This window comes from Ovis aries, chromosome 5, assembly GCF_016772045.2.
Source record: "Ovis aries strain OAR_USU_Benz2616 breed Rambouillet chromosome 5, ARS-UI_Ramb_v3.0, whole genome shotgun sequence".
NCBI classification, from domain to species: domain Eukaryota; kingdom Metazoa; phylum Chordata; class Mammalia; order Artiodactyla; family Bovidae; genus Ovis; species Ovis aries.
In genome coordinates, this window is record NC_056058.1 from 36,723,664 (window position 1) to 36,748,963 (window position 25,300).

At 49.8% G+C, this 25,300-nt stretch overlaps 1 protein-coding gene across 26 annotated transcripts in view; it reads right to left on the reverse strand.

Annotated features, from left to right (window-relative positions):
- Nucleotides 1–1,258: 1,258 nt before the first annotated feature.
- FAM193B (family with sequence similarity 193 member B) overlaps nt 1,259–25,300 on the reverse strand; it is a 30,775-nt gene continuing 6,733 nt past the window's right edge. For 4 of the 26 annotated variants that reach the window (XM_060416367.1, XM_060416369.1, XM_060416368.1 and 1 more), the window contains 11 exons: nt 19,266–19,296; nt 17,744–17,849; nt 16,581–16,812; nt 15,091–15,499; nt 12,529–12,730; nt 11,376–11,615; nt 8,046–8,180; nt 4,471–5,494; nt 4,245–4,320; nt 3,412–3,509; nt 1,259–1,648 (listed from right to left, as the gene is read on the reverse strand). In XM_060416367.1, the coding sequence (XP_060272350.1) occupies nt 3,413–3,509; nt 4,245–4,320; nt 4,471–5,494; nt 8,046–8,180; nt 11,376–11,615; nt 12,529–12,730; nt 15,091–15,499; nt 16,581–16,812; nt 17,744–17,849; nt 19,266–19,296 (2,552 nt within the window). In that variant the 3' untranslated portion in view covers nt 1,259–1,648; nt 3,412. Of the gene's footprint in view, nt 1,649–3,411; nt 3,510–4,244; nt 4,321–4,470; nt 5,495–8,045; nt 8,181–11,375; nt 11,616–12,528; nt 12,731–15,090; nt 15,500–16,580; nt 21,394–25,300 lie in introns of all 26 variants that reach the window. The other 22 variants (XM_060416378.1, XM_060416377.1, XM_060416376.1 and 19 more) reach the window with 14 other exon arrangements.

Consider the following 25,300-nt stretch of genomic DNA (forward strand, 5'->3'; position numbering starts at 1 on the left):
GAGGACTGGCCAAGGGACCAAGACTTGTGAGCCGGTGGTCAATGCTGTTTCGCCTCTTTGGAAGAAGTGGTACTGCTAGCCCAGTATGTGTGTGTTTGTTGCAGGGTAGAGAAGGGTTCAACCTGGTGGGAAAGGAAGGAGTGGTTTTGGATCCTAGTCCCAACATTCCAAAGACCTGTTGGTGAAGGTGTAGCTGCTGCCACTGTCACTCCGCACAGGAGCATAAGCTAAGAGCTGTTCTAGTAGAGAAAATGACATTAGAGGTGAGGATTTGGGACAAAATTGTGTGTGAGGCATTTCTGGCAAAACTATTATATTAAAATCTGAATTCCCAAACAAGATCAGATCTGTGGTGGGGAGCAGGGGATGAAGTAGTTTGCTTTACACAAGAGTGCATTCTTAACACTCAAGTACTTTGGCTACACATCCATGCCCATTGTAAACTCAGGTCCAACTTATAAAACTCCATCTTTACTTTTACCCCCACCTTGCCCTGACAGCTTCAATCATCCAGGCTACAGGTACGCACACAATCCACAAGGCCTCAAGACTTCCTGATAGCTTCTCACATTAGCTGTGCAGAGACCAAGTCCTAGCCCTCCAACTCGCCCATCTTGGAGGGAAGGAAACTGAGCCACAGTGTGGGGAAGGGGTTGCTCAGGGTTTCCATACTGGAGTCTTATTAACAGGAGGAGGGGCACAGATGCTACCGTCATACAACCTATGTTTTAATCCTGTGTGTGTGTGTGTGCACGCACACACGCTGTCATGTCTGACTCTTTGAGACCCAATGGACTATAGCCCACCAGGCTCCTCTATCCATGGAATTTTCCAGTTATAAAATACTGGATCATGTTGATGTTTAACAGAAAACAATAAAAGTCTGTAAAGCAATTATCCTTCGATTAAAAAAAAAAAAGAATACTGGAGCAGGTTGCCACTTCCTACTCCAGGGATCGAACCTGAGTCTCTTGCATCTCCTGCATCGGCAGGCCCACTGCACCACCTGGGATCCTAGTTGGCCAAACTGAGCTCAGTAGAGTCTCTTTGTTGTCAGTTGGCTTTAATTCCTCATCCGTAAAATGGGCTAATAGTTCCTCTTAGCACTGCTGACAGAATTAAGTGGAATCGACGCCAATCTCTTGAGGCAGCATGTGCTCAGGAAAGTTAATGACTAAGGCAGACTACAATGTCTCTGAGTACATCCTTCACCCTCACGCCCCACCCGGATGAGTAAACCTTCAATCAACACACCGACTCTGTGTCCAAATGTTGCTTTATCTTTCGGCAGGAAAGATTTTCACAGTATCAAAAGTAAAGAATTGAAAAACAAGTAAAACAAAAACAAAAAAACCAAACACAAAAAGAGCAGTGTTGGGCCAGCAGTACCATCAGCCCCCAAGCCCACCGGCCAGCCCAGCCTCCGGGCTCTGAGTGTGGAGGCTGCGTAGCACCAGGAAGCGGCTCTGCGGAGGTCCTGAGGGGCCCCAGCATGAACAGCATCTATTCAGCTTTTGGTTGGTCCAGGATGGTGGAGCGGGGAGTGGGGTCTTGGGCAGGTAGGTGGGGATGTGATGGAGAAAACTGTAGACCTTCGGCTGGCAGTTGGGGTCTCAGGACACCCTTAAGAAGCTGGTTCTGGCAGGGGCTGATAAAAGAGAAGAGTATGGCCACACAGTGAGAAATGGCCCCATAGCAGCCTCCCTGTGCTGGCTCCGAGTCTCCACAGGTCCCCATGGAGGCAGAACAGTTGCCTGCTATTTCTGTCCATTGGGCTAAAAACACTGAACAGACTTTCCCTCCCCATCACCTCCAGCAGAGGACGAAGGTTAAGACAGAACCCCAGCCCCACTGAACATGATCCTAAATCTCAAGGAATGAGGACAACACTTGAGGAACCCAGGGCCCCCTGCTGTAGGCCAGGGTGGAGGAAGAGCCCAGCCTCTCCCTTGACCGTGGAGAGGTCACCTATGCTCTCAGACTCCTGCCTCAGGATCCAGGTGCCTGGCCCAGGCTGGGTCCCCAGCCTGCACCAGCAGTGCTCTCTCACACACTCAGGGCTCACAATTAAGGCTACGAGAAGGGTGGAGAAGGTTAAAGGAGGGCATTTACTGGTGGGGAGCACCCCCGTCTTGAGAAAGAGATCAGTCAAGAGGGAGTGAGAGAAGATGGCTGGATGAGGCTTCCTACATGATAGGGGCACTGGGCTGGGGAAGGCAGTGTGACTTGTTTTCTCTCAAAAGGGGCAACAGATGAAGGTGCCTGGGGTTCTGGTAGCTCCTGGCTCCTGTGGAGGTGGTGAAGAAAGGCAGGATGGCACCCTGACTCTGGCAGAAGCCCAGGCCCACACAGCAGAGGAGCTGAGGCGAGCCTGAGGACTGTCCTGACTCTGGGTTAGTACAGACATGACCAGCCTACAGGGAGCCCATGCCTGGGCTGCCTGGGAAGCAGAGGTTAGTGTTAAGGGTCGGGGGGATTCTGACTCAAAAGGGGACTCAGGGACTCAGTCAAGGGTCCAAGAAGTCTGCTGCCCTGGCACTGGGAAAAGGAGGAAGGGACAAGAGAGGATGTCCTCCTGAGGGGTGAGCTCAGCCCACCTGCCCGAGCTCCCTATTGCCTCAAAGGCAGCTGTATGCTTGCCAGCCTGAGAGGCCCGGCCCTGGGCACGCATCTTAGGGTGAACTATGACACTGTACAGCCATTAAGCCCCAAGCCCAGGACCAAGGCCTGCCAGCCAGCCAGTCTTCTCTTCTGCCCTGAGGGTTCCCAGCCCCACTGCCTTCTCAGTTTTCTGTTTTTAGCCTAGAACAACATCTGATATGTCAATATTTCAGATAAAAAGACTGTGCAGGTGGCTGGGAGGGGAGGCCAGAGCCCAGCTAGGGGCCAGGCTCTTCTTCCAGGAGGAGCTTCAGTACCGCTTTCCTCGTGGAACCCATCCTGTTTGAGGAAGAGGGCCCACCTAGCCTCTACGCCTAAATGACCTCCAAGGCCTTGGTCTAGCGGGACTGCCCTCTCACTGTTCTCTTGGGGCTGGGTCCGTTTTGCATGGCTTCAGCTGGGAAGCACCTTGGTAGCCTGCATGGAGGAGCCAGACCAGGCCAATGAGATTCAATCCTGAGGCCGATAATGTCAAGGGTGGGGGCAGCCCTCTAAGGCCCATGGCCCCCTGGGCACTTTGGGAGGCAGCTGGTGAGGGAAGTCAGAGGCCTGGCAATGACACCCCAGGGGATGGCAGTGCTGGAAAGGCCCTTCAGGAACAGGGACAGGAGGGCTCTCAGGAGAGAAGATGGGGCCGGCAAAGCACCAGGCCAACTCCCTATGCCCCAGGGCATGACACAGCCTGGCAGCAGCACAAAACATGGCAGAGCGTGGGAAGACGTGGTGCATGAAACAGAGGGGTCTCGATACCTCACTGAGCTGTGCTGGGAGTGGTTTTCTTGAGGCTGAAGTTGGTCCAATTCACTGCAACTTTCTGACGCGTCTGCTTTGCAGAATCCAGACAGAACCTGTCGGGTTTGGGAGATGCCCAGGCAGTGGGTGGGGTGGGGGCACAATCAAGAGGTTCTCTCTTCTCCCCACTGGACCCGCTTCCAGACCTGTAAGCCCTGGCCACTAAGGAAACCAGGGCAGCTCTGTACAACCCCTCGGACTCCCAGGTGTCTGGGCCTAACAGTATGGGGCTGCCCGATGAGGGGCCCACACACCTAAGGGGCAGTGTGTGAAGAGAGTGGCCTGCCTTAGCATACAGCTGGCCTCCTCACCCTAGATTTTACTCTAGCTAAACTGGGATGCCTTGTTCCTCCAGGATGGTGTATTTCTCCTGCCCTCAAACCCTTTTCATTTTACCTGGCCCACTCATTCCTATTCCTCAGGTTTCAGTCTGGTTACTGCCTCTTTGGGGAGGGCTCCCCTGGCCACCCCATCCTTCAGCTTGGCCATTCCTAGGCCCTAGCCCCATACCTTTACTCCTCTAATAGCTCTTATCACTGGATTGTACATATATGGCTCTCTGCCACCACCTAGATAAGACTCTGCCCCCAAAACTCAACCCAGGCAGGAACAGAGAAATGCACGTGAATAAAACTGGAGAAGGCCCTCATTCTTGGGGCCTGACATCCCTCTTTCTCCCAGTCCCTTGCACCTTCCCAGATGATCCATCCTGGCTACCTGTGTCCCTACCAGGGCAGGGTGCGGGGGCTGAAGTCCACCATGAGTGGGACAGCAGGCAGCCTCACACCTACCTCTTGAAGTACTCCACCTCCCGGTCAGTCTCATCCATCTCCACCCCATCCATGTCCTTGGGCAGGAACACATCGTCTAGGAAGACATAGCCAGGAGGGCTCAGTGCTCACAGCAGCCTCTGGGTCATGCTCCTGGGGCAATGCTGCTCACATGTAAGGACTGCCCTCCACCCCATGGCCTGGCTGGGTGGGGGTCGATCAGTCAGTCAGTTCCTGGTGCACTCACCCAAGGAGGAGGCTGACTTCTCCTGCTTGTTGCGGCTCCGGCGGCTGCGGCCCTTGCCCTGTGGCAAGCTCTGCGGCCTTGCTGGGCCTGGGGGCTGTACAGACTCCTGCTCCAGAGGCCGTGCCTTGGCTTCACCTGGCCAGTTTCGCCAAGAGCTGCCCTTCTCCTTGTCAGCTTTGGGGCTGTCAGCCCAGCCTGGTCCTGGTTGGTTCCCCTGGCCCCCTTCTCCAGCTTCAGCACAGCTGTCCACTCTGGGAGGCTCCGGGGCCTTGCTTGGCTGCTTGGGACTAGGGGTCTGGCCCTTGGCACTGGGAGTCTCCAGGCAGGCTGGGGACTGGGAAGCTGGGCTCACCTCACTCTTCTTGGCCTGACTACCCTGTCTCTTGCCCTTCCGTGGCTTCCCACCTGAGGCCACAGGCTCAGGCAGCTCCTGCTTGCAACCAAGGGCCTGCTTTATGCTTGGCTCCTCAGAGCTAGGGTTACCTGGCTTGGGTGTCTTGACCCAGATCATCCGGGAAAGGCTGGGCACCGTGTTGAGTCTCCTCACTAGCCCATTCTCAGGGATGATACCAGGAGGGGGGCCCTTCACCTCTGTCCATGGTGGGTGGGGACTTCTCATTTCTGCCCATGGTGGGGCTGGCTCTCCTGGAGCTTGCAACACATGGTTCTGAGGGGAGCCCAAAGTCAAAGGGGAGAGGTCAAGGTTAATGTCAGGCCTTTGCTCTGAGGAGCCACTGGGGTTTGAGGGGGCTAGACTCTGAGGTTTTGGCTCAGTGGCCCCTTCCTTAGAGAAGCCATTGCTGTCCACGCTGAGCTCACACATACTGAAGCTGGCACAGATGGAGTCCTTGACGGTGTTCTTGATCTCCTGTAGACGGCTGTTCAGAAAGCTGTTGACCCGATCCAGCTCCCGATCGGGCCACGTCAAAAGACTCTCCCTGGCAGGCCTCAGCTCCCGGCTTCCAGAAACACTACGATTTGCTTGCTTCAGAGCTTCCGCTGCCAACTGGGCCTTCTCTTTTTCCTGCCAAGACAAGAGGTAGTTTCAGCAGGGGCTTGGCAGCTGCCAGGCACAGTGTGACACCTGACACGTCTGCCTTCAGCCCAGCTTTCCCACGAACTGGCTAGAAGCAAGGGCCTGGCAATCCCGGCCTGTTCACCCTACAGTAACCAGGATGAAATGCAATCAGACAGGTACATGTCGTGGGGATGGAGGCAGTTACGCCAACAGAGGGTAGGGTTTTTACAGCTTGTTCATCCAGGGCCCCAGAATCAGTCCTAGGGCCTAAAAAGTTTATAGGATCTCAAAAGGGATAGGATCTCCCTCTCAGGCATAAGCTGAAGCAATTCACTCACTTGCTGAGTCTCAGTGGACTTATCTGCAAAATGGGGACAGTATTCTGGAGTGAAAACCAAAGTGGGGATATGTGTAAGGAAGATTGCTACTGTGGAGGCATTCTCTCCAATTCTGCAGGTGGCAGGAGAAAAAAAGCCATGACAACATGGAGGTCTTTCAAGAAGGAAGATGTGGAGCCGTGAGATACCATGGTAGGTCACACTGTTCTGGGTGGCTGGGAAATGTGTGTGTTCTCCTGAGGCTGCCTATGGGTGCTACTGGAGAGGGCCAAGTTCCCATAGGAAGGCTACTCGCTGCTTAGTTGGCCTCAAGGAATCAAGGGCACACCTAAAGCATGCCCAGTGGCAGACAAGGGGCCACAGCAAGAGGTAAAAGCAGCCCCATCGCCCACGTGAGGACCAGGAGGCTGAGGGAGGCTGGACTCTGCCACCCAGCATCGACAGCCAGATCGGGAGAGTGAAAGCAAGACTGTGGGCTGAGTCACCCCACCCGTAACCTCTGGCACCAGCTCTGCCCAACCTCAAGGCATCAGCAGGCTGAGGGGGCATTTAGAGGGAGACAGGAGACAGTTTTCAAAAGCCACTGGGAATGAGGTGGTAGTGGTGTGCTAGGGGCCAGATGACTTCATTTGGGAATGGCAGGGGAGGAACAGGAAGTTATGCCAGACGAGGGCTTGCATCACAATGTCAACTTAAGGAGGGTGACCCTCTGCCCCAGGGGGCATACATTTATTCTCTCATCTTTTTAACAGGCTGGTTCTATAGCTGACTAGGGCCACAACTGTGGGACCTTGGACAAATCACTTATTCTCCCTGAACCTTACGATCTCCATTTATAAATTTTGGGGAAAAACAACCAACCTATTTATGTCACAGTGTCACCATGAGGATACCTCAGTGGGTGTGTGTCCCCTTCTCTGGGCAATAATCAGGCTGTAAGCCGTGGAGTTCAAGGCTACAGGAAGAGCTCTGAGGCTATGGTGATGGACAAAGAACTGGAAGGCCCTTCACTTTGCTCTTCTGTGTCAGAACAGCTCTGCTTTCATTTGTTAGGAACTGAGGGCCTGAGGACAATTTCAATTGCAGAAAGGACTTTTGCTGCTATACAAGTGTGAAACGACTGGTGTAGAGGGAATGATGTGGAATCGTGTATAATTTTGCAATGAGAGAAGGAAAAAGCATGGAACCACACATTTTCGCTATGTACCAAAAGCCCGGTGCCTTCCCATGTTGCCACATTTAATCCCCACAACTGCCCTCGCTGTGTCATTACCCTCAGTTTACAGATGAGGAAACTCGACTTTGGAAAGAGTTAAGGAACTGATCCAAGATTACATGCTAGTTAAGTGGTGAGTCAGGAAAGCATGCCCAGGGGTGATCTTCAGAAGTTCTTATGTTTTTCAGTATCATTTGACAATCATTTCTTGACCTGTGACCTTATATGAGGCACTGGACTGGGCTCTGGGCACTCTCTGTTCACTGATTTGAGTCTGCTGGGGGAAATGGACGTGCAAACAGGCTGTTTAATTCTGAGTGACAGTGTGAAAAGTGACAGGGGGAAAAAGCACAGAGTGCTCTGGGGACCCAGACTGGGCCATCAGGAGGTGCTTCCCAGGGGAGGCAATATCTCGCTGAGCACTGGGTAAGCGGGACTATCCTGGGAAGTGTGAGACAAACATATTCTAGATAAAAAGTAGAAAAAAGGCTGGGAAATGAGGACACGCAGAATATTTAGGGAATGCAAATACTTAGCAGGCAGCTGGAGCACAGATTTCTTTTGGGTGGAGTAGAGTGGGCTGGAAGGCCACAGGGGCAGACTGAGAGATGAAGCTGGCAGGCTAAGCAGGGGATAGAGCCTCAAGAGCCCCGCAGGCCATATTTGATCCTAGATTTGAGCCTATGGGCAATGCTCCCTCACTGAAGGCTTTTTAAACAGTGCCAGAAGGGTGGAAAGAAGTGGATGGTGTGAGCTGCTGGAAGGGGTCGCGTGGCCAGGACTGCTCGGCGACGGGTTGGGGAGAGAATGAGGAGTCATGAACACATCATCAACCATCACTACTGTTCCTGCAGCAACTACTCTGTTCACTCTGCCCAACCTTTCTGTGCATCACTCCATTTCATTTTCGCAAAAGCCTTGAATTTTAGGTTCTACCATTATTCTCATTTTATGGAGGAAGAAACTGAGGCTTAGCGGTTAAGTGATTTGCCCAAGGTCATACAGCAAGTACGGTAGAGCCAGGTTTCAAACTGGTCCAACTGCAAGGCCTGCTCCTCGCCATCACCAAGACGCAGTCCTCCCCAGATGGCATCTGAGGCTCTGGTTGAGGCAGCTGGGTGGCTGGTGGTGCTATTACCTAGACAGGCAATGGAGAAGGAAAAGTGGGCTCTTTTGGAGAAAGGTGACAAGCTCAGTTTGGGATACGCTGAGTTTGGGTACCTGCAGAATGTCTGTGAGGAGGTACCCACCAGTGGGAGGATATGTCACTTGGGAAGTGCAGGGGGAAACAGGGAGACATGACGACCTGGGAGCAAACACTATCTAGATGGCTCTCTCCCAGGGAGCTGTCTTTAAGGGGGAGGGCCAGGCAGAGGAAGACGTGCTCACAAAGGAGACAGGACAGAGGGCAGAGAGGAAGTGAGAAACACAGAGAATGTGGCCTCCCCTTTCCCTTTCCCTGCCCCCACTTAAGTGAGGTTGGAGGGGCCAAAGAAAACTTTTGAAGAAGAGAACAAAGGGTGAGATGCTGCCTGGCGGAAAAGAAGACGGACAGGAGAGAAGGACTTGGCGACAAAGAAGTCACTAGTGGCTCTATGGAGGAGTGGAGGTAGCAGACAATTTGCAGCGGGCTGACAGGAGTAAGTGCAGATGAGGAAAGAGACCGGGGTGGTTAAGAGAGGCTGTACGCTCAAAGGACAGTTTGCTTTCAAAAAACAGTACTGGGCACAGTGAGAGGCTGAAGCCACACAGCAGGAAGTGGTATTAGACTGAGGAGGCAGGAAGGACAGCACAGGCTTTAGGTAGGAAAAGGACTAACTCTTCCTTCCAGCAAGAACAACTCTGCAGGACAGTGCCTCTCCACTGGCTTTGAATCCTTGTTCCAACAGGAAGTGAGTTATCTGCCAAAAGGTACGGTGGGGGTGGGGAGAGCCTGGCAGCTGGAGCAGAATGGAGGTCTTAAAGGGGCTGGGGTGAACGGAAGTGATGGAGTCAGAAGACTAGAGACCAGCAAAGTGGGGGCTCAGGCAGGTGGGAGACTGCTTGGCCAGGGTGCCAAAGACAGAGTCAATCTAGCACCTTCCTCAAGGTGTAGGAGAGAGGCAGGCTGGGGCTGAACCCAGGACTGTGGTTTTTCTAAGTGGGCATAACGGAAGGATAATGAGGAGCTGAAAGGACTGGTAGGAGAGTGAATGAATGATACTCAAGGGATCTCAACCGGTCTGAGAAAGGAAGGAAGACACGTGACGGTCTTCAGTGGATGAAGAGGGGTAGTGGCGGGAGGTTACAGATGACAGACCCAGGGTCGGTTTCAAAGGAGCGAGGGTTAGGACGTGGACAAGTCATGGCCGGAAATGGTACAAGGGAGCAGAAAAATGCCCAGCTTCATCTGTCTCCCCAGGTGGGTAGTGGGTGGATGCCTTTTGTGGTGGAAGCTGTGTTTTCGGTGGATTGCAGTTAAGTCTGGGAGGTGACGGAGGGGTACAGTGGAGGAGGCTGATGTATACACAGATACTGGCCATGATCACTAGTTACAGGACGTCAGGACTGCCTCCTCTGTGTTGTATCCTGGCCTCTAGACTGGGTGGGGCAGGCAGTTTCTGAACTGTGGATAGAGAATGATAAATGGCAGACGAGAGAGAGGTGCGAGATGCAGCCACAGCATAGTGGACGTTACCTGAGGAAGCCTGCGGAGGAGGAAACATCTGAACTGGGCTGGGAGGAGGTTTTTAGAAGGGAAAGGAGGGGGCAGAGGTGACGGAGAAAGGATATCCAGGCAGAAATTTATGAAAAACATACCAGGCCTGGGAACTGTGAAGTGTGTTCCCTGGGACCTAACTGGGAACCACAGCCTTGGGAGGCCAGGAAAGGCCAGAGAGACCACTTCTGCCCACTGCACACTTCTGGCCAGGCAGTGCTGGCAGGGAGACAGCAAATGCCGACCACTTTCTGAAGGCAGTGGTGAGACCCTTTGGTTTACTACTTCAGGGTGCAGGAAGGGGTCCTGGTTTGTCCTTTGGGCTGGAAAAAGATGGAGAAGCACTGCTGTTTTCCAGAGCACCGGGGCTGTTTGACCACCCAGGACCTGGAGCTAGCTGGCTGTCAAACCCATTCTCTTCAGCTGCTGAGCTCCTGAGTATGGCACTGTGCAGACACAGCTGGGGGCAGGCAGGCTAAGAGGTAATGAGGTGGCAGGGGACGAGCCATTAAGCTCTGCTGCTCGCCTGGCGGCAGGGCTGCCCAGGAACAGCTCCCCTGGTTCTGTCCTCGGCCTTCTGGGAGGAGTTCACTCAGTCCTCAGGATGGGTCATTCCCATGGCTTCAATTACATCTCCATGCCAGCAACTCCCAGCCCCACATCGCCATCTCCACTCGGACCTCTCATGAGAATCTCTGAGTCACTGTGCCCAACTGAATTCCATCTTCTGCCAACTCCACCTGTGCTCAGCAAGGCATGCCATCCTGCCGGCCACCCTGGCTGACTCTATCATCTCCTTGTCCTGAAATCAAGAGGTCGCCTGCCTCCTCTGAGAACTCCAGCTCCCCTGCTCTAGGCCCACTATCGGTCACCTCTCCCTGGCTCTTGGCTCTCTGGCCTAGAGGATCACTCCTTCAGGCTACCTTCCATATTGCTACACAGTCACCTTGGGAGGCACATCTGGTGAGTGCACTGTGTGATTAAAGCCCTTGGGTGAACCCCCCTTGGCTGTCGGATCAAGTCAGAGCTGTGGAGCAATACCATTCCCTCACTTCTGCTATCTGCCTGCCTTCTCCTGGGTGTGAGCTCTGGCTTCAAAAACTGCTGTGGATGTGCTATGCCCGCTGCCAGGAGGGTCCTCCTGATGAATGTGTACTCACTCTCTACAACTCAGCTCCCCAGGCAGCCTGGTGGTCCGGCCATTTCCAGTGCCTCAGGCAGGATGGGGGCTTCCCTCATCCCAGCACTTGTTGCACACTAATGTGCTTGTCCAGTGTTGTTTCTCCACTGGACTGAGCTTTTCCAGGGTAAGAAGCTAACTGCATCATATTTGGCTCCAAGCATTTGCAGAAGTGTTTGCTGAATGAACATCTGACTGACTGACTGAACAAGTCCTAAGCTTTGAGGAATCCAGCAAGCGGCTTCTGACGCCAGGACTTGTTTTTCCTCCAATCACTGGCCCCCTGGCTCCCTTACCCCAGTGCCTCCCAAACCCATTCAGACCTTCTCAGAGAAGAGAGCCCTGCCAAGGCCTTTGGCAGCCAGCACTGTTCATGCCCGAGAAGTCCTGGGGGTTGGGGGTGAGGGAGTCCTCGGGGAAAAGAGGCGGTAGAGCTGGGCTCCCCCCACACCCACCTTCTTTTTCAGCTTGTGCCGGGCCCGCTTGGCAGCCCTGGCGCTGTTGGGGACCTTGGGCTCCGTGCTGTTGATGAATTCCAGCAGCTCATCCACATCTCGGTGATCCACGGCGGGCTCCCCAGGGACCCCGCCCAGGGCGCCCCCCTTCATGGGCAGCTCCTCTTTGCGCCTGGTCAGCCTTGAGCGAAGCTTCTCTCGGATCTCGGTATAATTCCGACTCGTCGGGGCAGCGGGTGGCTGGGGGAGGGGAGGTGCTGACGTTACACCCTGGGCCTGGGAAGCCCGGAGCACGCCCACCCGCAGGCACCAAGCATGTGGTGAGAAGCAAGACAACTGTTCTTTCTACCACAGCCACAGAGGCCAAATGGCTTCACCCTCCGCCAGGCTCGGAGCCAAGGCAGTGGTGGGCGGAGGAGTGGGAGGGAGGCAGCAGTGTTGCGAGCACACTGACTTGGGAGCCAGGAAAGCAGGTTTGAGCCCAGGCTTCGTCACTCGGAAGCTGTATGACCTTGAGCAGGTTCACTGAGTCTTTGTGAGCCTCAATTTTGTCATCTCTAAAATGAGGATAACAACTTCTAGCTCAAAGGTGACCAGCAACATAACTGCTTGAATTTCTTCTGCCCTCAACTGCTCTCCCCTAGCCAGAAGCCCTTTCCTCTTCACCTTATGAGACTTCTGAACTGCTTTCTTCCCCTGTCCAGAGACAGCCTGTACTCTGCTATGAGCCTCCTTCCTGGCGCCATCTGTGCTCACGGCCTGTCCCCTGGCTGGCTCCCACACTGGGGACTGAGAGCCTTGGCTTCCATTCTGCCTTTATCACGCACAAGCCTTCACTTCTCTGTGATTACGCACGTTACGTATACATACTCATCAGAATCATAGCTTTCCTCTGCCACTTTCTTTCTTTTTGCCTAAGGAAAAAAAGTCAATCTTAAGAGAAACCATGAGAAGAGCAAAGGTAGCAAACCTGAAAAATCTCTACCTCATCCATATGCCGTGAGGCTCTAGCAAGCAGGCGCTGGCGAGGACTCACAGGGTCCAAGCACAATTATTAGCTCCAAGAGCAAGGGGGGCCCCGGAAGAGCAAGGGACTCCCCTGGCTCCCCTCAGCCGGCCCCCAGCCTGCTCTGGCCTGGGAAGGCTCACTCACCGCATTGTGGCCGAAGAACTCACAGTAGCAGCAGTCACAGAACTTCCCATCTCGCTGGTGGGTGGAGGATGAGGTGCAGGAGCTACGCTCCGAGCTGCTGTCCTCTTCCTCGCCCAGCCCCTCGTCTGCCTCGCACGGCTGGGGAAGCTGGCACGTCAGGCCACTGTGGGTAAACTTGTGCCCCTTGCACCCAGGGTCCCTGCTGAATTGGGAGAAAAGACAGGCCCAAAGGTGAGGAAAGGCAGGGCAGGAGCACGCTGTGAGGAGCCTGGGGAGCAGCCCCCCCCCACCATCTTCACCTGCCTCATCCCACAAAGACCAAGGCAGGCAGACAGAACGAGCCTCTTGTAAGAACAAGGCAAACACTCTCACTGTTCCTCAGGGACCCCCACAACGGCACTGTTCTGGAAAAGCTCCCTGTGCTTCCCCTCCCCACGTCTACCATGTGAGCCTTACCTCTATCACACACTACAGTGACGATCTGTTCACCCATCTGTCTTCCAGAGCAGAGTATGGACTCCCTGAAGATATGGACTATGCCACTTCTATTTTTGGGTCCCAGTGTGTACCATCACAAGCCTATCCACAGTAAGTGCTCAGGAAGTAGGTGTCTGAACAGATTAGTGGGCTGATGGTTCCTTGGAACATCCAAAGGAGGCCAACGTCCTTTCATTCTCTATGGTTCCCCCCACCCTGACACTGTGGTTTTGCTTTTGGCCATACCATGTGGCTTCTGGGATCTTAGTTTCCTAACCAGGGGTTGAATCCGGGCCCCTGACAGTGGAAGTGACAGTGGACCATGCTCAAAGGTCCTTCTGATTGAGATCGCACCACTGCACAGAGCTGCCTCAGCCATGGCGTCTCGAGGTTAGGAAAGTAAATGTGCCTTGTGGGCCATATTTTGAGCTACTGTTTGTGCCAGGTATTGTATACAGCAAATCATTTCTAACAATCCCCCAAACCCTGCAAAACAGGTTTTGCCATTCCCACGCTGCAACAGAAGAGACCAAGGCTCAGAGTGCTTTACCGTTTTGCCCAAAGAGCAGCTAGGACTCACCCTAGCACTGCACTGCTCTGCTCTGCCTCTGGATTTCAGGAAGCATCTTGTAATATGGACTAATTTCCCAGGGTAAGGAAGAGACACGTCTGAAAGGTCCCAGAATTCGTGCTAGAAGAGTCAGAGTCCTGGGCTGGCCTTCAGCAGTGGGAGTGCTCCAGGGCTGAAGCCAAAGGGAGCCAGGAGGAAGGGTGGGGCAAGGAGCAGCCAAGGAGGTTCCCTGGGGCAGGAATCATTATCAAAGTACTCAGAGGACTTTCCTGGCGGCCCAGTGGTTAAGACTTCACACTTCCACTGCAGGGAGCACGGATTCAATCCCAGGTTGAGAACTAATTTCCTACATATTGAGCAGTGCAAAATAAAAAGGTGCTCAGAGAAGCTTAACCTCAACTGACCATTATTCATCTACTATACTAGCACAGTTAAAAATTCCTAGTGCTTTAATACTGATGGTTACATCAATTTAGAGACCCCTTGGGAAAGCAACTTTTCAATATGTATTAAGAGCCTTTCTCAATAAAATAAAAGCAAAAAATCCCTCATAGCCTTTATACTGAGAACTTTTTTCACCGAGAGATCTATTCCAAGGAAAAAAATCCAAAAGAGTGAAGAGCTTTAGGCAAACACATCGTTAAGAGACATTATTTATAATGTTAAAATGCTGGGATGACCTAAATGTTCAGCAACTAGAGAAGAGCAAAGAATTTCCCAGCCTTTAAAGCTGAGGTTCAGAAGCCATGTGGGAACCTAACAGCACTAAGTGAAACCGGACGACAAAAAACCACACAGACACCACTACCACACGGGAAAGCTACTCAAGAGAAACCTGCTACAAGCGCTGTATCGGGGTGATGGGATTTTAGAGCGGACAAACAGAAACACATCCTCAACACTCATCTGATTTACAAAAAGGCAGATCTTCTCCAAAGAACTGTACCTTTCAAATATATATTAAAGCACACTTTCTCAGTACTTAAGAGTTAATTCTAGGAATCTACTTTAAGGACAGAACTCCTGACATTTGGGTGCAAGGATGCTTATTACAGTCTACAAAAAAAATCTACAAATGCCTGAATATCCAGGAACAGGGTAATGATAAATTATGCCACAGTTGTACAATAAAACATGTGGCCACTGAGAAAGTTTTTGAAGAATTTTAACTAGGGAAATGATGATGGTATAATGTTAAAAAGTAACCACACAAAAATAATACAGAATGTGACCTCATTTTGTTATGGATATATAGAAATGTGAAAAAAAAGAATATATAATGTGGTATTAAAGTTTATCTTTAGGTTGCCAGGAATTTTTTTCTTCTCTCATGTATTTAAAATTTTGACATTTATAAATTTCCCAAGTTAAAACAAACAAACAAACATTTCTTTCATATCTGGACAAACTATAGAAAAAACATAAACAGAGTATACCCTTTAACTTCCACCCCAAAGTTTTCCCCAAACTCTTAAGTTCAAGTTGTCAGGGAGTTTGCTCTTTGTGCCACTCACCTGTGAGTGCTAGGGAGCTGCTGAGAGCTGGGTGGTGGGAGGAGGGGCCCGCTGCAGTGCCCACTGCAGTGCCCACTACAGGGGTGGCTGCAACCCGAGAATGGAGGAGGCATCTTCAGGAGCGGCATGCTGGTGGAGGGAAGGTGGGGGCTCTGACATGGCCCTGGGGTGTGGGGGGCAGCAGCCACGGCAACAGGGCATTCTGCCACGGCAACAGGGCATTCTGAAACCTGGGCAGGGAAATGCACTGCTGGGGTGGTGGGCAGCAGGTGCGGGTGGGGTGGTGAGCCAAAAGATCCGGGGTGAGATGGGATCAGCGGCGCTGGCTGGGGGTGGTGGCCGGTGGGGCTGTTAGGTGGAGCAGTGAGGTCTGAGTGCCGGTGGTGCTCCGAGATGGGGAAAACCTCACCTGTGGGCGGATGGGGGAGAGAGGTGTCAGAGCGGGAGCCCAGATCCTGGGAAGGAGGCCCAAGGGCTCGCTGCTGCAGCAGCCTGCTTACTGTGGCCAGAGGCAGCATGCCTGGGCACAGTCTCTCAGCATGGCAGACCCATGAGCTTTTGGAAAAGCCAAGCGGTAACTTGGGCTGGAGAGATTTCTCGGCAGGCAGCAGCTGGACAGGCTGAAGATGGCCAGGCCTGAGGGAGAAGGCACCAGGAAGGCCAGTCCCATGCAAGGTCATAAAACCTCTGCTGGGCATAAACAGGGGTTGTATGTTCTATCTTTGAGTGCTTCTCTAGGACCTGTCTGACAAGGCTCTGCTTCTGGGCCACGTGCATCAAGGCAGCCAAGATATGCCAGACTTTTGGGTGGCCCCAAATTTCAGAGGACAAGTGGGAAAGCGCTTTGATGACTCTCTCTGGCTCATGCACCAGAATAACTGCAATTATGTATCGCTCCCTCACAATTCTGGGGGTAGCACCCCTTTGAAGAACTAGGTCCTCCATTTAAAAGTAGACAGTAATTCATATTTATGAAGTACAGCAATAACTCAAGATTTTTTCTTTGGGTTGCTAAGCATTATCCCAGGGTCTAAAAAAGGCTTACACAGCTGCATAACTGGCTAATAATCAAAGCAGCTCACACTGCCAATCTCGTGTGGATGAAGTGCAGTGCTTTTATAAAAGCACCCAACCCTTGGTTGGAAAAGAGGAGACACTCAGGCCCTCCATGCTGCTGCAGCAGTCAGGTGACCTAATTCCTTAAAGGCCCTTGCAGACTTTACTTTCTCTTCAGCCAATGCTTACCAGGTCCCCTCTTGGATCCAATGGGAACAGTTATCAGAGCCAATGCCAGCAGTATTTTTCAAGTTCAGAGTCTTGGGGAAAGGATTCCTACCAAGATAGTCAAGGGCTAGATTCCCTACTTGGCTTCCACCAGAACAGCTCCACTTTTATTTAATAACCGATCTGATTTGTTTGAACAAAATGGTTAGGAAAACACAACTCTCTCCATTTATGGAGAGAGGTCTCTTCTAAGCTTGGAGACTCACCAGGGATTGTAGGAGGGCTCCCGAGCGAGCCACCTGGCATGGCCCCACTGGAGTGCGGGGAGTTCCAGAGGCCCGAGAGCTTATGTGCTGACAGGAACGAACTAGGATCCCAGTCCCCTGAGTTCCCATGGCAGGAGGAGGACGAGGAAGAGGACGATGAAGAGGAGGACGAAGAGGAATGAGAATCACCCCCACAAGACTGTGATTTGCAGGATGTGTGTGACAAGGAGATCTGGGGAAGAAAAAGGCTCATGGTAAAACACTAAACCTCAGGGCTGGCCCTCTGCTGCCTTGGCTTCCCCTGGGGCACCCCCCACCAACTGTGGGAATGGCCCAGTTCCCACAACTCCAGATGCAAGGGCAAACACGGGCCAGGCCTTTGCCAAGAGGGGCTGCGGTGCTCCCCGTGAAGTGAAGTGTGTGGATGTGATGAGAGAGTCTGGTAAGTGGCAGAGACTGCCTGTCAGCTGTGGCCTTTGGGGAGTCCTGAGAGCTGCCAAGGAGAGGAAAAAGGTCTTTAAGCCAGGAGTCCTGAAGCTGAACTGATTCTGGGTTACAGAGAGGGACTGAGGGGAATAAAAAATGAGGAGTCTGACCTCTGTGATTCAGGAGATGGCAGTTAGATGGCTCCCGGGCATCTTGGAAGCCTTCTAACAGAGGTATTGCAGACCCTCAAACTGACCTTTGCCTTCCATGTCATACTGGTTGGTTTCTGAGCTGCCACAGAGCTGACGGCAGCACAGTCACAGGGAGGGTCAGGATCTCGATCTACCAGTGCCTCCAAGCCGGCCATCACACGGTGCACTGTCCTTGGGGGCTGGTGGGCTGCCTGAAACCTCTCTTTTCTTCCCCCAAATGTGGACCACAAGCTGCTAATGCTGTATGGGTGCAGCCTCTTTGGCACCTGGGCGGAGGTGCTGCCTGAGGACAGCCACTTGAGCACAAGGCAGCCACAGCTCAACAGCCTGACTTCTCTGGGCAGGCAGCACTCCTGCATTCGGGGACCCCTTCTCAGCGGTTACCTACCGCCACTGCATGTTCTCGACCTGTCTGCCTTTCATCTTCCTCCATGCTCTTTCGGCAACTCTGGCAGACCCACAGAGGCATCTCGCCTAGGAGATTCTTGACGAGCTTTGGCATGAAGTCAGGGGGCAGCTTCTCACCCTGCAACACCAGTCCATTCTGGGAAGGGCCTTCTTCCCAGCCTTTGCGTTCCCGGTGACACAGCAGGCAGCAAGTCTGCACAGACTGGCTGGTGGTAGGGGGAACCTGTCCAACAGACAGAAACAGGGTTTCCCAGAAGGGGAAAGGCTCTGCTTAGAAACAATATTAACAATACTGATGACATCACTTATTATGTGCCAGGCACTGGGTTAGGCACTTTATTTACCCAATTTTACCCTTGTAAACAGCTCTGCAAACTGTTATTATTCTTATCTTTTTTTTTTTTTAAAGAAGAAACATTTCAAGAAGTCAAATAAGTTGCCCAAGGTTATAGAGTTAGTGAGTGGTTGAACCCTATAGGATTTGAACCCCAGTGAGGCTGACTCCAAACTCATGCTTAAATGCCCTAGTGCCCCAACGTCTCCGGATCTTGAAGGTTAATGAGTCGGCCCTTCCTGCTGTGGCATGTCTGGGAGAGGTCACAATTCTTGGGCTGTCTGTGAAGTCTACAGACCAATTCTCACCTGAAAGGAAAAAAAATGCTTTCAGTTAACGCAGTTTGGGAGACCATGTGGGTTTCCCAAAGAGCTGCACAATTCCGTTAGGATCACAGGAGCATTCTGGAGGAGCCAGTCAAAGAGTATCAACTCAGCTGAAAACCGAGCTGGAGGGTAAGGCAGACCTAGGGGCTTCTGAGTGGCAGGGAGGTGCGGTAAAAAACCCCTGGGCTTTGGGTGTCAGACTTTTTTTTTATTTTTATTTTTTCACATCCATACATAACTACTGGAATGGGTGTCAGACTAACATGAATTCTAATCCCTCCCTGACCACAAATGAGCTGGGTGACCTTGAGCAAGTTATTCAACTTCTGATTTCCTACCTACTGTGCAGAGTTGTTTTGAGGGGGGGTGCATAAACAGGTAAAGTGCCTAGCCCTGTGCATGTCCATAGTACAGTCCCAGTATACAGTCATTCTTATTATTATTTTTCCCTTTTCCTTCTAGGACAAACCTGACCTAGAAATGTAAGTCTACAGGTTTTCTGTCACACTGAGGGATAGTGACTTGAGAGACTGTGTCTAATGACCCCATTAATGGCTTTCCTATATCCTGCAACTTTGCACTGTAGTCCCTTCTCACTCAGACAGTCACGTCACTTTCTTTGGCCAACGAATGTCGGCAAACATGCTGCCAGCATGAGCTTGAAAAGTGTGTGTGCATTTCTACGTGCTCCCTTGCATGGCTGGACTTGCTTGCTCCTGCACCTCTGCCCTGCCACGTAAGCATGACCAGGTTAGCTGCTGGAGGGATGTGAGACCTGTGGGGAAAACTGAGTCTTCCCAGCTGACTGGCCAGTAGATCAGATACATGAGTATAGCTGAGATCAGCCAAGTAGGCACCAATCAGCAGAAACACCCAGTCAACACCCGAGAGACTCATGACAAATAATAAATGGTATTGTTTTAAGCCACTAAGTTTTGGGGTGGTTTGTTGCACATAATAATTAAGCTTCCAAACTTACCCACCACTAGGCAAGACGTATTTGCAGAGGCCTAAGCAAAGGAATAATACAAGTATCACTTTCATCCTACCAATAAAATAAATGGCATCATCTTTTTCAAATAAAATCACCTTCTCACAATAAGTTGGCATCAGGGTATCCTTCAATTTGTAATGTTACAATTACACCGACCTGGGCCCCTGGCTTCTAGAAGAAGAAAGGAAACAAACAGTGGCACCAGAAGCACGTGTGTTTGAGCCTGTGCGTGTGCTCAGTCGTTCAGCCATGTCTGACTCTCTGCGACCCCGTGGACTGAAACCCACCAGGCTCCTCTGTCCATGGAATTTTCTAGGCAAGAGTACTGGAGTGGGTTGCCATTTCCTCCTCCAGGGGATCTTCCTGACGCAGGGACTGAATCACGTCTCTTGGGTCTCCTGCATCTCCTGCACTGGCAGCGAGATTCTTTACCACTAGCACCACCAGTAGCATACTGAAACATGTGGGGAATTACAAGGACCTTGGGAACGAACATCAGAGAGAAGAAGAAAGAAATCTTACATATGGAACTCATGTGAGATGCTGCCTAAAGTCTGTGCCAAGGGGACAGTTCAGTGAGCAAGTCAGCTGCTTAGCAGCAGCTATAAAAGAAAACAGCATTCTAGAACCCATTTGTGGTGAGTGTCACATGGTAAGGGTAGAAGGCTGACAGAGAAGTTAAGGTAAAGGAGGCCTTTCTGAGACATGCACCCAGGAAACTTTCCATAGCTACAAGATGCCACACTATTAATAGCTCCAGGAGGAGGAGGTAAGGCCAATGCCCAAGTCCCTTTCCCTGCGAGAAAGAGTAAAGTGACTGTATTTTCTAGGCAAACACCAGGATGTGCAATTTTACTACAATAGAACTTCATTTTCCAGTGTTAGGTTCGAGTTATTACAGAAGATGAAAATCTTGGGTGAGTAAAATAATTCTTGAAATTTTTAATGTGGCCTGTAAAGTACAGTATATATGGTTTTATAGGAACAACCAAGAATGCAAATGTACAATGTAAATGACAATGTGTAGTGTTATTTGCTGTTTTCTTTTAAAAGTGAAACAATTTTTATAAGGTAAATATGTGACCTGTGTGACTGTACTTGATGTTAAAGTACTTGTGGGAGGTGCTGAGGTGTAGAAGAAACAATACTGGCTTTGGCGTTAATCCTGGGCCTCTCCATCATTTACCACCTGTATAATGTTGGGCAAGTTCTACTTACTCCATGCCTCCCCATCTATAAAATGGGATTAAGTTCTGACTTGTAGAGTTGGCTGTGAGCATTGGGATAAAGCACCTAGTCCAGTGCCAGGCATATATGCTACTCAATATACGGCACTAATTGTGAACATGATGGGAGCAATAGGAAAAAATATTTAAAATCAGGACTAGGGTTGAAAACATAGAATATACAGTCACTGTATTTTATGAGAATGCAAGAGTCTCTCATATGTAATGAACTGAAGGTGACATTCAGGCATCTTAACCTCTGTCCTCACTCCACTATGTAATTCCTTAAGTTCCCCAAATATTCCTTGTGCTCTCCTACATCACACCTTTGCTAAAGGGGATCCTCTGCCTAAACCCTTCTTCCTCCCCTTACCAATAGGTAGATGAGCAGGGCTTAAATAAAGCCCAGTCTAGATCCAATCTCACTTAAGCTTTCCTAGAGATTCCCTCTTACAATTCACCTCTCTTTCCCATTTCCATACCCCTGCAGCACATTGGGCCTTGGTGACAAGATTTGTGCCTTCTACTTAACTTATTTACCTGTATCTTCTGTCCCTTCTACTAGGTTGTGCTCCTAGAGGGCAAGTACCAGGTCTGATTCTTGTCTGGATCCCTCATGGTACAGCACAGGGCACAGGCTCAGCTGGGCGTATAGTGGCTAAGTCAGATTTGTTAAGTATCCTCATGGCAATACAGCTGGCAGGCAGTTTGGTGAGACATTGCTTGAAATTGTTGTTTCCCATAGTAAAAGGCTGTCTTCCCACCCTGGACCTCCAACCAAATGGTTCCAATCACAAGTGTGGAAGACTGGAAGATTGCTGGAAGACTGTATTCCTCAGGGATTACAAGACTGCTTATTGATGGAAATAATGTGACTTTCCCTAGAGCTGAAATGGTACATATGATAAATAAGATTAGCCATCAATGGAAGTGAATTTACAGGGCAGGCTGTCTTTCTAGTTAAAGGAAGAAACACAAGGCCTGGGAAGCTAATTAAGTACAAACTGAAGCAGAGATGATACCACCTATGTTGCATAAGGTTGCCCAGAGGATTAAGTGACATTAGAGATGCAAAGCACTTAGCTCAAAGGATCCATACAGGAGGTGCTCAATCTACTATCTAGGCTCCTGGGCTGGTCTATTTTTTTGGTCTGTTCTTAGTAAGTCTACACTGGAAACTAGCTTATCTACTGTCCTGAGTTTGATATATTGGATTCTTTCTTTCTAGGCCTAGGAAGTTTTAGGGGGCCACCCTCAAAGCTGTCTTAACTCTAAGCCTTGGTGCCTATCTCTGGGTAAAATTCCCAGTGGAGCCTGTGGACTGTTCTCTCTGACATTTTCATCTCTATTTTAACTGCCAGAGGGTATTGAGAATCCCAAGCCCTGGAGATATTATATACAGTTAATACTGTCAAATTTTCGTTTTGGCAGAAAAGCTCTTGGTTTACAGTTCCCTTTGACTGCAATCTCCTGCCACTTTCCAAATTCTTGGAAATCGTGACCTTGTATGCCCTGTAGTCAATTCAGGCTTTCAACTAGCTGCTCTCAAGCTGTACTTTTTAGCAGCTAGCGCAATTTTACAGTAATCTCACATGAAGAACATGATCAATATATGTTTATCAAATGAATGAAAATTCCAACCATGTTTCTTCATCAGAAAGGCTGTTGGAATTGATTCTTCAACCCAGCGACCCTGGGCAACAGCTAAGTATTCCTTCTTACCTCAGGTTAAATTCAGAGCCTCTCCAGATTCCAGTCTAGCCTTAGGTAAAAGATGGAGGAGCGAAAGGAAAGGTTCTAGGAGTTCTCTAGATTTGGGATCTGCTATAAAAGCTCCAAGATAATTCTGCTTCATTCTCTGGGCAAACCCCCAATCTCTGGACGTGTGGAGTTACTCACATGGGGTATCTGTGCTATAAGCATATCTCCAGAGCTCTTAGGGAGCTAGGACCCTAGACTGTGGCCACTCCCAGCCCAGGGGGCTGGCATGCACACCCATGAAAACTAGTACCTGTGCCCTCATCTGACCAGGCCCATGACTTTTCTGTTTTTGTCTGAGAAGCATTATGCTAGGACTTTCTAGTTTTTCCTGGGAAAAAAGAGATAAAGTCAAAGGAAGGGAAAGCCAATTTTTCACGGAGCATTTTTACTACAAAGAATGACTAACTGACAAACTATGGTTATTCAAACTTGGGTATTGGCAGACATTTTCTCAGAAAATGAACAAAACAAGCCTATCACCCCCAAGGAAAACTATTCTGTTTCTGTGGTCAATGATAAAAATTCAAGTTTTAGGCGAAAATTAGAATTTTGAAAAAGCTGCATCCACAACCATGAGCTTGACAGCTTCCCAACACTTAAGACTTTATGATGAAATTGATGGTGATATTAGCAAATGCTATTTTTTGATATTATAAAATGAAACAGGAAAACATCCGGAAGATCTAGATAACTCAGTGAACCTATTTTTCCAAATGATCAAAGCATGATGCCACAGAGTCATGCACTGGTATAAAGTCCACCCAAAGTGTTAGATGAACCAACAGATTTTACCATAAATGAGTATATAGACTTTATTGCTGTTCTCAGATTCCATATTGCAAAGAATAATACCAACAATCATCTGAAAAGGCTATCAAAATACCTTTCTCTTTTCCAACTATGTATCTGTGTGAAGTTAAATTTTTTTAAAAGCATAATTCCATCAAGATAATGTACTGCCAACAGACTGAATACAGAAGCACATGTGTGTAGGCACACTCAGCTGTGTCCGACTCTTTGCGATCCCATGGACTGTAGCCCACCCGGCTTTTCTAGCCATGGAATTTTCCAGGCAAGAAATACCGGAGTGGGTTGCTGTTTCCTTCTCCAGGGGATCTTCCTGATCCAGGGATTGAACCCACATCCCTTGTGTCTCCTGCATTAGCAAGTGGATTCTTTACCACGGGCACCACCTGGGAAGCCCCAGAAGCATGTAAGAGAATCTAAACTTTTCCTATTAAGATAGACATAAATTTGCAAAAGTGAAAACAAGACCATTTTTCTCACTTTTTGGGAAAATTGTTATCTCTAGTTTTAAAATTGTTATTTATGGTAATATGATAGCTCTAATACTGTTATTCTGAAACGAGTGACCAAATATTTTTAAGCTTTCTCAACTTTAATACTTCCTTTGGTACATTTCAATAGTTTAACCAACAAAAGCTCTTCTGGGTCCTCCAAAATTTTCAGAAATGTAAAAGGTTCCCAAGACCAAACCCTTTGAGAACAGCTGATGTAAAGTATCTAACAGTGCCTGTCAGCCAGTGGGTGTGCTATAAGCAATAGTGATTATTAACAATCATATAGCAGTTCATGGTATATCTGAAGAGCTGTTTGGGGTCATGAGAAAATTTTGCACCACAGCCTTTCTGGCCACAGTTTGGGAATTACGTGTCACTAGGCCAGATGGCTATCAAGGACCGCTCTTGAAGCTGGATCTAATTTCTAAAACCAAACCTGCTCTCATTTCTTTCATGGGTTCCTTTTATTCCCAAGAGTTAGTATATGTTTATAGAGGATTCCCTCAAGACACAGTGCTGTATCTACCCAGGAGCCCTGTGACAGTTTCTAAATTCTATTCAGAAATGGCCCAACTCCAAAAGCCTCCTTGTCACCAAGGCAGGCAGAAGACAACAGTTAAAAGTCCCTTCCAAAAGCAGAGAAAGTGATTAGTTCCCCAGCCCAGTCATTGCCATTCACTCTTCCATTCATTCCCTCATTCAACAAACATTCTCAGAGCCTCTACCTGGTGCCAACCATTGTGCTAGGTGCTGGGAAACAAGAGTTCCTGCCTTAAGAACACATGCGTAAAACCAGGCAGGTTCATGCACAGGGTTGTCTATGCTCCCAAACTCCCAGGATGCCTCATATTTATTTTGGATAATCAGGCAGGAACACATATTAAAATAATATACAATTATAATCAGTAAACAAAATAATAAATATAAACTAAAAACCACCAATTAGGACACTGGGATTCTCTCCTTAAGGTTAAGCTTGTAATGTGCCTTCTCACATATCTGTCCAGTTTGAAGATTTCTTTCCTTGACCTCCTCATTCCTACCTTGGTCGCTTTTCATCTCGGCTCCTTTTTGGTGGAGCTCACTACCCTCACTATGATACCCTTTGGCCCGCGGCATTCATAATGTGGCCCCAGCTGATCTCTCCATATTCCATTTCCATGCTTAACACCCTGAGCCATAGGTTGTATTTGTACTATTCCTCAGATACACCGTGCCCCATCAAACCTCAGCTTTGTTCCTCAGGAAATTCCTATTTATCTCCTAAGATCTTGGTCAAAGGTTGATGAAGCTTTTGCTGGACCAGGCTAAATAGAGTTCTTTTAGTATAGCGTCTATCGCATTGTGCCATAGACACATATCCTCTGCCCACTCCCAAACCCCTGTAGAATGGGAGCTCTTTAGGGGCAGGGAGTGGACCCTAGCCATTTAAATGGGTCCAGGAACTAGGCTTGGCTTGGGCCTGGCACATAGCAGGCATTCACTGAATAAATAAAAGATGTTTAAGCCATCTGGCTTATGTCTCAGCTGCTCTACACAAAGGAAAGGAACTAAAACACAGCCCAACTAGCCCAACATACTATGCTGAACAGGCATGGCTGCGTCACTCCAGGTCACTAATGGGAAGGCATCAGTGCTAAGAATCTCAGACCATTCTAATGCTGGCCATCAGAGGTGTAGTTAATTCTTAGGAAGCCAATACAACCACACCTCCGTGCCCTGAGCTTTCACT